Consider the following 11,298-nt stretch of genomic DNA (forward strand, 5'->3'; position numbering starts at 1 on the left):
ACACACACACAGACACACACACACACACAGACACACACACACACACACACACGTGTTGTGGTCACTGGACACTCTAGGAAGGCATTGAAGTCTAAATAGCAGTGTGCATCCTGATGCTAGACTCTGGGGCCCTGGCTCTGAGGGGTTCCCCCACAGGAACACAATAGACTGATTACTTCATTCATTCATTTACAATTGATTATGCTGACACAGGACTGAATTAGAGCCTGGGAGTCAGAGACACAGGCTTGATGGTTCTAGCTCCACCACTAATTGTAGGAGCCCAAGCAAACGATCATTGTGAACTTCAGTTTCCTCCTCTGCCACACGAGAATCACAGCTCTCACTGTTCTTAGGTTATAGAAAGCCTCAAAGGAGGGGGTATATGTGGAAATACTCTGTAAATGGAATTAGATCACATCACTCCCTGGTTTAAAACCCTTCAATGATTTCCCCCAAACACCTAGAATAAGATCCAAACTCCTCACATTGGTCCACAGGGACGCACACAATCAAGCTCCTGTCTACACGTCAGACGACATCTTCACCCTCCTTCCCCCTCATAGACTCTGCTCCAGCCACAATGGCCTTCTTGCTGTGTCTTGCACATGCTAAGATTATTCCCACTTCAGGGCCTTTGTTCCCTCTGCTTTGCAATGCTCTTCTTCTTCTTCACATGATTTGCTTTTCATTAAGGTCTCTGCTCAAACGTTCCCCTTTAGAGAGGACCTCCCTGCCCACCCTATCTGAAATAGCTTCCTCCTCCCATCCTGCCGCTATCTGCTTATCCTGCTTCATTTTTCTTCATAGCATTAGTCACTGCCTGAAATGATATAATATATTCACTTTTTTTGTTTAGTCTTTGTCTCTCTTAGCAGATTCTAAGTTCCATGAGGATAGGAACCTTGCCTGTACAGTGGCTGACAGAGAAGATGTTTGATAATGATTTGTTGAATGAATGAATGAATGAATGAATGAATCAGAACTACCCAAAAGTAGCATGGCATAGCTTGTAAGACAGCAAATTCCTTTTTGCTATAGATGTTCAAAATGTGTAGGATTGTAGGACTGTAAGACTTAGAATTCTCTGCAGCATTTAGTGTGTTGTATTGTGATTTTAAATCTATTAGTCCATTACCTTTAATAAATGGCAAATTCTCTGAGGACTGGAATGTTATTATATTCATCATTGTGTCCCCAGAAGCTAGTCCAGTGCCTGGAACTAAGTAAATCCTGATAACTGTTTGTTGTCAGGTTAAGTTACATTTCAGGAATAGTAAGTCTGGGATATCGTTTAAAAAAAAAAAAAAGGCCAGGGTAGGATATTTTAAAAGATCATGGCTGATTGGAGCCCAGGTCATCCTTGCATTTTATTTCCCTATGCTGGCCCAATGACCAACTCTAGCTTGAAATTGCTGGAGGGGAAAACAGTCTACCTCATGTACGGTTGTTGAAAGCAGTTGTCATTGGCAATGTAGAGACTATTTTAACCAAATGTTTTTTAAAAGCCCCCTGAGGGACTTAACCAGGTCTTACTCATCTTTGCATGCTTCATATTGCCTAGAGTGCCTGTACTCAGAAATGAATAATAAAAGACATAATAATAACAATATCATGTATTTGTATAAACATTTCTAATTGTTACAGTGTCTGTGTTCTTTTAAAGAAATGTTTTGATTCTTGAAACAACTCTGTGAGGTAGCCAGAAACTATTTATCCTCAATTTTGCAGATGAGGGAAAAGACACAGATAAATCAAGTAACTTGCAAAATATAGCTTTGAGGCAGGACTGGAACTTAGTTGAATGAATAAATGAACTAGTAATGAATGCAATTTAACAAACAAAAGCAAACAAACAAAAGCCTGTGCTTAGCACAGGTTTGGGTTAGAGGATATGTTGAATGAAGGAATGAATGAGTGGTGAACAATGTGTAACATTTCCCAAGGTAGGCACTCAAAAATTAGTACTTTAAAACGCTAATCTCGCTTTCTTTCACTGACAGTCCTTGGGAAGAATGGGGAGCTACCTCTGCTACAGCAAGGCTGAGCTAGACCTGAAAGGGCCCCCAGGGAGGAAAGAGGCCCAGAGAAAGGCAGTGACTGCCCAAGGTCACAGAGCTGGAAGGGAAGCTAAGGTCTCTAAACTCTACCCCCAAACAGCCTCCCCACTCAAGTCTGGGATTAAGCATGATCGCCTTCTCCCTTCTCGTGCCTCCCAAACAGCATTCCCCCCGTCTTCCTACAAAAAAGTGGGGGCAGAAATGCAAGTGGGAAATGCCATCCTCCTCCCTCAGATCATTCCGTCCACCTGCCACTCTCTGAACCCTGTCCAACAGGCCTGGGGCTTTCTGGAACAGAGTAAAACCCAAGGCCAGGTGGTGCCTCAGCAGAGACATCAGTGCTCCTGCCCCAGGACGCACTGCCATGAAGCCTGCACAAAGCCCTCAAAATAACCTCCACTTTGAAAGGCGGCCGGGCTGTCTTCAACCAACTCACTCACGAGGCCACACGAGGCCACAGGGCCAAGGCTTCCACTGTCCTCATGATACCATAGCAGCGGTCAAACATATTGTCTCAGAAGTTCACAATCTTGCAGTCAGAGAATCCGAGGAATAGAAAATGTTCCTACAGAATTATAGGATCGTAAAACCCCAGACTCACCAAATGTTAACAGCTTAGAATAATGGGATCTAGAATCTGAGAGTCGTAATCCAACACCCCCCTTTGTAACTGAACAAGCTGGGACCCAGAGAGATGAATCTCTCAAGGAGTGAGTGACTCACCCTCCGGGGGCGGGGGGAGGATTGATCCTGGATCCACAATCAGCTGGATTCTCAGTTCCCCACCCACCACCTCCCCACACCCCCTCATGGGGCCCTGCTCCCTGCTTCCACCTCTGCTCGGGACCCCACCGCTCACCGCCTCCTTGGGAAGCTCCCCTGGGCTCTCTGCCATGCCCTCACTGTAGCAATGGGCAATGGCTTTCCTTCAGCTGCTTTAATGACTTTTATGGCTATTTCCTAAACAAATGTGAGGATACTTAACTCTCTCTGATCTTCAAACAAACAAAAATTCACCCACCTCCAGCTACCTTCTATTTGTCCTTCACTGATAGGCTTCTAGAAAGTCTTGCCTACACTTACCATCTCTACTCATCATCTCCCCTTCCGCCCCTTGCAGTCTGACCCTGCAAGGGCTTCCTGGCTGCTAAATTCGGCTGACACTTTTGGATCTCCTAAGTGATCACTCTGCAGCAGCCGGCCCGCTCACCATCCCCGCTTCTCTACCCTGACACATAGCCCCTGGCTTCCTCCACTGCTCTGGCCGCTCCTCTTCAGCTTGCATCTTGAGAATTCCATTCTCGGCACCCATCCCTTCCTCTTCTTCGTGCTCCCCCCTGAGTAAATGTGACCGTCCCCATGGTCTGGCTCATTTTGTTATTACTTCCTAAGTATCTCCCTGAAAACAAGTGTTTCCTGCTGAGTTCCAGACTGGTGCAGCTAGATGATTGTACTTTTCATGATGCGGTGAGCCTCTGGAGGGGAGAGATCGTAGGATCCTGTCCAGTGCCTGGCACACGTAGGCATTTAGCAAATATTTGATAAATGGAAAAAGTGGAACAAGAGCCACCAGCTCATGATCATTCAAGAGCTCTTTGTATCAGGTGAGATGTGTACATCTCAGGGAATGCCAGAGGGGTGATTCATAAAGCCAAAAGTTATTAGAGTCAGAGGAGGTTTAAGACCATCTCCAACCAAACCTCTTATTGTGCTCAAAAGGAAACTGAGGTCCAGCAGGGATAAGACACTTGTTCAAGATCACACAGCAAATTTCGGGCAGAGTACCTCCCCAGCTCACATAGGAAGGGGCACCTTGGGGTATTCCCTCCCAGGATGATCCTGCAGGAGTGAAAGATAGGAAGGTAGGATGGGCATGGTACATACGTGGGGCCATGACAAATGTGAACTCAAATGTATGTCTGGAAAGTTCGAAGGCATAATGCCCTTCGCGAATCTTACTCGATTGTTGTCTGATCCAACACACCGGTGACTGGGATCCCATAAAACTGCTGCATAGTGGAGACTGCTGACTGTAAGACCTTCCCTGAGTGCAGCGCGGGTGCCCGTGAGTCATAGGGAAGCAGATAGCCATATGACTTTAACCAGTTCTGAAAGACACATGAAAGAGAAGGATGCATTATGCTGGAGAAGGCTCTGTTCCACCTAGGTGGAGATTTGCCCTTGAAACTGGGATCATTTTACCGAAGGGACCTATGGACTCATGCTCCGATTGCTTCCCCCTTCATTCCTTCCTGCACACACTGGCAAATAATCTCCAGAAAACCCAGCTCTTGGTGGCTTTCTCCCTTGCTATAAAGCTGTCATTGGATCTCTACTGGCTACAGAATAAAGATCAAATTTGCATTCAAGGCTTTCCAGGACCCTGCCTCTTTACTCATTTATACAGTGGCTTCCACTGATATGTGACTAGACATGCAAGAACACCAGAATGGTTCCTTCTCTGAAGCAGAGTGACCTGGTAAAATGGGCCACCCAGAAACCATCGGGTCTAAAGTCAGAGTCTGCTGAGGAATCATGCTGTAGAATATTTACTGGCATGAGATTATATACAGTCTATTGCTAACTCCTCCAAAAGAGCAAGCCATTATAAGTATATATAAACAATGCATTACTTAATTTAAATATAAGTACATAGGGGCGCCTGGGTGGCGCAGTCGGTTAAGCGTCCGACTTCAGCCAGGTCACGATCTCGCGGTCTGTGAGTTCGAGCCCCGCGTCAGGCTCTGGGCTGATGGCTCGGAGCCTGGAGCCTGTTTCCGATTCTGTGTCTCCCTCTCTCTCTGCCCCTCCCCCGTTCATGCTCTGTCTCTCTCTGTCCCAAAAATAAAAAATAAAAAAAAAAAACAAAAAACGTTGAAAAAAAAATAAATATAAGTACATAAATGTATGCATAGAAAAAAGCATAGAAGGGCACACATAAAAATAAAAAAAAATAATAGTATGGTTATGTAAAAGAATTTCTTGTTTTTAGAAAATATACACTGAGGTGTTTTGGCCTATGTAATGGTGCACAATGCCTGCAACTTTTTCTTAAACATATTCAGAAAAGAGAGAGAGATGGAGAGGGAGAGAAGAGAGGTGAGAGAGAAGAAACAAATGTAGTAAAATGTTAGGAATTGGGGAATACAGGTGAGGAGTGTTCAGGAATTCTTTGTCCCATTCTTGAAAACTTTTCTGAAAGTCTGAAGTGACGTCAAAATATTTTTTTAATAAAAAAATAATTAACCACGAATAGCCTCTGTTATAGTATCATGGGGGAGAATTTCTGTTTTCTAAGTTTTATGCATGGAGTCATTTAAAAAAGGGAGGAACATTTTCAAAGGGCAAGAGCATCTGAAAGTAGTTTGGATGAAAAAGCTCACACAGACAATGGCTCTGAAGGACAGCAAAGTAGAGATGATTATTCCCACTGACAAGCATGAGGGAAGCCTGAAGAAACCAGAGCATGAGGAAATATATGTGGCATCAATTGGAAAATGAAGAAAACCTCCATGGGTCTACTGAACCCACAAGCATTTACAGAAACACTCCTACGTGCTGGTCTCTGAGCCACATAGAAGCTGTGGCCCATCCTCAGAGGATTATCCCGAACACCAAGTGATTTAATGAAGGAGAAAGAACTTAGGAAGCGATATTATTCCCTTTGTAATTTTTGCTTGTTTCTATATGAACAAGTCTTATTGTGGATGTGTCTGTTATTACAAGTCAAAGCAAACCATTTTGGGAAGGAAGTAGACCAGAAACTATAAATAAGTTATTATTTATTTCATCTAAGGTGACTAACATCTTTACTGCCTTGTGATGAAATGCATTTGACTGATTAAAAATAAAACACAACACTAAAGCCTTAACATCTACAACAGCGCGACAACTTAATGTCTTTCATATTGAAATCTAGAACATGTTTTTTGCTCCAAATTATGGCAAAGGATATCAGTACTTCTTGCACTTTTCCAAACACTGAATCTCTTTTATGCTTTTGTGCGTTTTTCCCCTGTCCCTGGGATACTCCTCAGGCAAAAATCTTTTCATTGTTTTAAGGTTCAGCTCATAAGTGACCACTTCTAGAAGACTTCCATCACTCTCCAAACTAAGCTATTTTCTTCCTCTTTTGTGCTCCCTAAGTCCCCTATTATAGATAGTATAGATCTTACAATGTTGGGCTCTAATCATGACTTCACGTGCCAGACTCTGAGTGCCTCAAGGGAAGGGTCTGTGTTCTACCCATCTCTCTATATCCAGTGCCCAGAAGTGTGTGACACACAGTAGCTGCTCATTATGTCTGTTCAATAAACACTGTTGGGCACTTCCTACACCCTAGGCACCTTGCAAGGCTCTGGGGATATAAAGATGCATTAGTTGCTCACAGACCAGCAAGTAAATCCACCATGAAAACGTAGCTCTAAAAGTCAGGTATGTACAGGGCTTTATGGGAGAACAAAGGGGAGGTGCCTTCTCCACATGGGGTGGGGATAGGGAGAGAGGGGAACTCAGGGAAGGCTTCCAGGTGGAGAGGGATCTGAGAAGTGTTGAGGGATAAAGCATGTGCAATGGCAGGAGGTGTCAGGAGCACGGCACATCCTGATTTGTGTTTCAAATGACGGGAATTGGGGGGAGGGGAGCGTGGTGATGAGAGGGCTGGAAAGTAGAGACATGGAGGGAAGCGGTATGCAATGATCTGTTTATAAAGTGGGCAAATTACAGAGAATCACTTGTGAGTTGACTGTGGCCTAGGATCAGCCAAAAAGCTCAAATAAATCATCTAGAAATGGACATGACAGGGCAGCTAAGTTACCCATTGATCATCCAGGTCTCAGCTTCTACTCCCAGATTAAATTATGTCATCAAAGCATTACATTCCTGCACCACATCCTCCCGGCCAGAATGTCATGTTATGTTCCCTGTCTTTATGGAAACCCCAATTAAGTATTATTGGGCTAAGCATCCAACTCTCTTGGCTCAGGTCATGATCTCGTGGTTGGTTCCTGAGATCGAGCCCCAAGTCAGGTTCTGCCATGGCTGCACAGAGCCTGCTTGGGATTCTCTCTCTCTCTCTCTCTCTCTCTCTCTCAAAATAAATAAACTTAAAAAGACATGAATTATTGGGTTGAATAAATAGGGCACATAGTGGGAAAGAGGCACCTAGTTCTGAGATCGAACAGGTAAATTGAACATCAATTTCCTTGTTTGTAAAATGTAAACAATAATTCCTCCTCCAGAGGATTGTTATTAAGGTAAAATGAACAAATGCACTTGACACATAATCATGCAAAGGTGTTTGCTATTGCTGGGGATGGTGTCTCTATTATCTTTTGTAAAATTGAGGTAGAAAACTTGGTCTTTGACTCCTTTGCCTTTTGAAATCTAGTCACTACACCCTCCCACATTCTCCCTGGGCCGAGAGCCAGTCCTGATGGTCCTGTGGAGGGCAGTGTGTCTGTCATGGTCCAGTCTGCTTGCTGTTAGGTGGCCTACGGATATGACCATCTCTCACACAGCACCGGGAGCACCGCGAGTACCGCAGGCAGAGGACTGACAGCTGACATGAACTGTGTACTCTTCACCCTCACTTGGCTTTCTTAGGCGCAAACACAGCTCTTCCTGTCAAGCTTTAGCTTTAGGAAAATGTTTTCCCTATGGAGATTCTTTTTTTTTTTTTAATTTTTTTAATGTTTATTTTTGAGAGAGAGAGAGTATGAGTAGGGGAGGGGCAGAGAGAGAGGGAGACACAGAATCTGAAACAGGCTCTGGGCTCTCAGCTGTCAAACAGAGCCCAACGCAGGGCTTGAACTCAGGAATGGCAAGATCATGACCTAGGCTGAAGTCAGACGCTTAACCGACTGAGCCACCCGGGAGCCCCTTCCCTATGGAGATTCTGTATGCTTTCTGGTTTCAGAAAGTGGACACTGCGTCACCCAGTGGTTTCCCCTCTTGGCCTTTTCCCCAAAGAATCTTTCAACCAAAAGTATGGCTTAAATATGGAACATGGCTATGCTTGGAAGTAACTTACTTTCTTAATCTTTTTCACCACAAGTTTTATTTCGTCCTTAAAAGTCTTACTTAAAAACCTTGTTTCAACCTGTATGCTGTCTCAAACCCTTTCAGAAAGAGGTGTGGTACAAATCTAAAATAAATCAAATTCCTTCTTATCTGTGGAGTCTATTCTCTAGAAATCCAACTAAAATGAATTATGGCATTTGGGAAATGCGTGGGAATTTTTGGACAGATACTGCTGAGAAACCAAGCAGCCAACTGAGGATTTTTTTGAGCACCCACCTCTGAACTAGCACAGGAATTAAGAATCTTCTCCCCTCCTGCTCTCATTACTGTTTATGGCCAGAGATAAGGAACAGGAAACTTTTGGCATAAACCTACTCTTAAGCCTTTGAACACTTCGGGGAATTGAAAGTAGCTTCTCTTCAGTAAAGGGCAACCTGGTTTACCCAGCTCCTTTTCTGGGATACACAAGCAAGGAGTGGCTCAGAGCCAAACAGGATGTGCTATGAAGGTCACAGAGTTTAGCTCTGCAGCATCAGGAGATGGGATCTAAGGACTCTGGTCCCAGGCAAATGTCCGGGTCGGGACCAAACACTAGAATGGATCAGCCTTCTCTAAGTTCTGCTTCCCTCCCAGGTTCACTGGGAACAATCCTCAGAGCTCAGGGGCAGACCACTAAGAAGGGAAATGGGAGAGGGAGGGGCTGGTCATTGACAGCTCTAAGCCAGGGAACAGAGCATTGAGACTGGACCTGCATGTACATGGGAGAGAGGCTAAGAGGCCAGGGACCAGACAATTCGAATTTCTGCCACTGAACCCAGTCTTTGCAATGAACTCACTTGCTCTGTGACCCAGGAAGTCCTCTGGCTTCTCTGGGCAGAAGCCCCTGATGTTGATGCAAGTCTTCTATACTCCAGTCATACCAGTTCCAAAACATTCCCTGCCCTTGCATACTCGCAAGCTGTTCCTGCTGCCTACAAAACCCATTCTCTTTATGCACGTTAGCAAACCCATCCTTCAAAGTCTAGCTGACATGTTACTTCCATTGGTAAACCTTCCTTAGCTCTTTGCAGAACTAGTGGGCACCATCCTTACTCCTGCACTGTTTCACTTCTCTGCCACTCTAAATGCAGCTACCACAGTGCACCCTACCTGTTGGTTGATATGTTTTCCCCACTAGACTGAGTTCCTGAGGAGCAGAGACTGTCATGTTTATTCCTGTATTTGCTACAGTACTTAGAACAGTGCCTGGCACAACAGATCATCACTGGATGAATGAATGAACCAACAAACGAATAAACAGTGGGCCCGGGAGGCATTGCCTGGGTACCAAGGAAGGGATTTCATCCTGGGAAGGCTTAATGAGTAATACACATGAAAACACCAAGCACAATTCTTGGTGTCTGTTAGAGGCTGAGAAAAACATTTGCTGAAATTCAGTCTATTGTGGTTTGACTTCTTTGCTTGATGAGGCAATAGGGCTCCATTGTCCTATCTGAAAAAAAAGAAAGATAAAATCCACAAAAGGAAAAAAGCCCCATTCTGTTTTAAATACAATGACCTACCTTCCATCTTTTGACACCTAGATCCATTAGCCAATCACCAGCTGTGTCAGAAGTCTGACCTTTATAGCTCAGTTAACCAACTCTAAGATGTCTATCACCCTTTAAGTGCTGAAAGAGGTGTAAACCCAGAGGAAAGTGAGAAAAATCTCAGAGTGCGAGCAGGGACCAAAATAGCTGGGCTGAACCAAAGATGTAGAGATGGCAGACAATACGTGTGATTGGTTTGCTGGCCAGAAGGCGGGATTTGGGTTCCTGAGAAGCCAAAGTTGAGATATTCAGTAGTGGCAGGCAAAGGAGAGAGCAGAAAATAACAAGGAGAAAAAATGTGGCCCAAAGAGGGAAGAGAGCGGCAGACAGCAGAGGCGGTGGTGACATTAGAAGAGGCATTGGAGGCAGCAAGCAGCAGATCAGCTGGCAGTGCTGCTGTTCACTCTTGGAAAACAGATAGCAGTGGGGGAGGAGAGAGAGATGGATCTGTTAAGCAGCATGGCCTTCTGGGGGGATTCAGGAGCATCGCACCTGTTCGGGTGTGAGGCCAACCCCGACCAGTCTCCAGGTCTGGAGAAGGAATGGGAGAATGATTAGAATCAGATGTCGGATCAGGACTGCAGTGGGCTAGAAGGTATTATGAGAAAGGCCAGAGGGGAAGTCCACAAAGAAGGACCAGGAAAGAGGTGTCAGCTTTGGAAGCATGGGCTAGAATGAGGAAGAAAGAATAAAAGACTCTGATCAAAGAGTTTGGGCGGCTGAGGTCATAATTTAGGGTGATGATGTAACAGGAACAAGGCATGACCTCCACACTTACAGAAGGTCCAAGTCCAGTTCTGGACATTGTATTTGCAGAGGGACAGTGACAAACAGGAACACGACTAAGGGAGAGGGCTGGGAGAATGAAGGAAGCACTCATATGAACCATGTCCTGTTTGGGAAGATGAGGATATTTAGGTTGGAGAATGGGGAGCTGCAGGGGACATGCCAGTCTTCCTAAAGCCAACAGCTATGGAAAGAGAATTATTCTGGCTAACACAGAGGGCAAAACTAAGACCAGCACAGGAGATTATAGGATGTAGAACTTGACTCATTATAGGAAAGAACTTTTAAACAGAGATGTTCTGATTATAGCAACAACAGTAATGCTGTTATAAGAACACCAACTATGTACCTGGCATTGCGCTAGGCATTCTAGAATGCAGTGACCCCATGAGAGAGGAAGCCCCCCTCTCCCCACCCCTACCTCCAATTTGCAGAGGAGGAAACAGGTTCAGAGAAGTTAAGTAATCGTTCAGAATCACAGAGCTAATAAGTGGCAGGATTCAGACGCAGATATGTTTGAAACCGAGCATTCCGTATTGTCAGACAACCAGAGAGGCATTTCTTTCCCCTCCCAGGATGGCCTACACCACACTCCTAAAAAGTGATGCCCTATCTCACATCGTAGTGAACTCCATACCCTTCTGCCGTGACCCCTATGCCGTGGGGTATGCCACCGTGTACCCAGTTATCCAACAGAAGCCTCATATGACCCATGACTCCACCCTCTCCTTCACAGCCCACGTCCATCTTCTACCAAAGAACTACTGGTTCTACTTCCTAAACATCAGAAGTATTTCTGTTTGTTTGTTCATTCGTTCATTCATTCATTCATTCATTCACTC

The 11,298-nt window shown here is 44.8% G+C and overlaps 1 protein-coding gene across 1 annotated transcript in view; it reads right to left on the bottom strand.

Annotated features, from left to right (window-relative positions):
* MMP24 (matrix metallopeptidase 24) overlaps nt 1-10,327 on the bottom strand; it is a 31,768-nt gene extending 21,441 nt beyond the window's left edge. Inside the window, exons 1-2 of the mRNA XM_049650918.1 lie at nt 9,644-10,327; nt 4,020-4,168 (exon numbers count right to left, since the gene is read on the bottom strand). Of these exons, the coding sequence (XP_049506875.1) occupies nt 4,020-4,168; nt 9,644-9,670 (176 nt within the window). The 5' untranslated portion in view covers nt 9,671-10,327. The remainder of the gene's footprint in view (nt 1-4,019; nt 4,169-9,643) is intronic.
* Between the last annotated feature and the right edge of the window lie 971 nt (nt 10,328-11,298).

Source organism: Panthera uncia (assembly GCF_023721935.1).
Source record: "Panthera uncia isolate 11264 chromosome A3 unlocalized genomic scaffold, Puncia_PCG_1.0 HiC_scaffold_11, whole genome shotgun sequence".
In the NCBI taxonomy this organism is placed as follows: domain Eukaryota; kingdom Metazoa; phylum Chordata; class Mammalia; order Carnivora; family Felidae; genus Panthera; species Panthera uncia.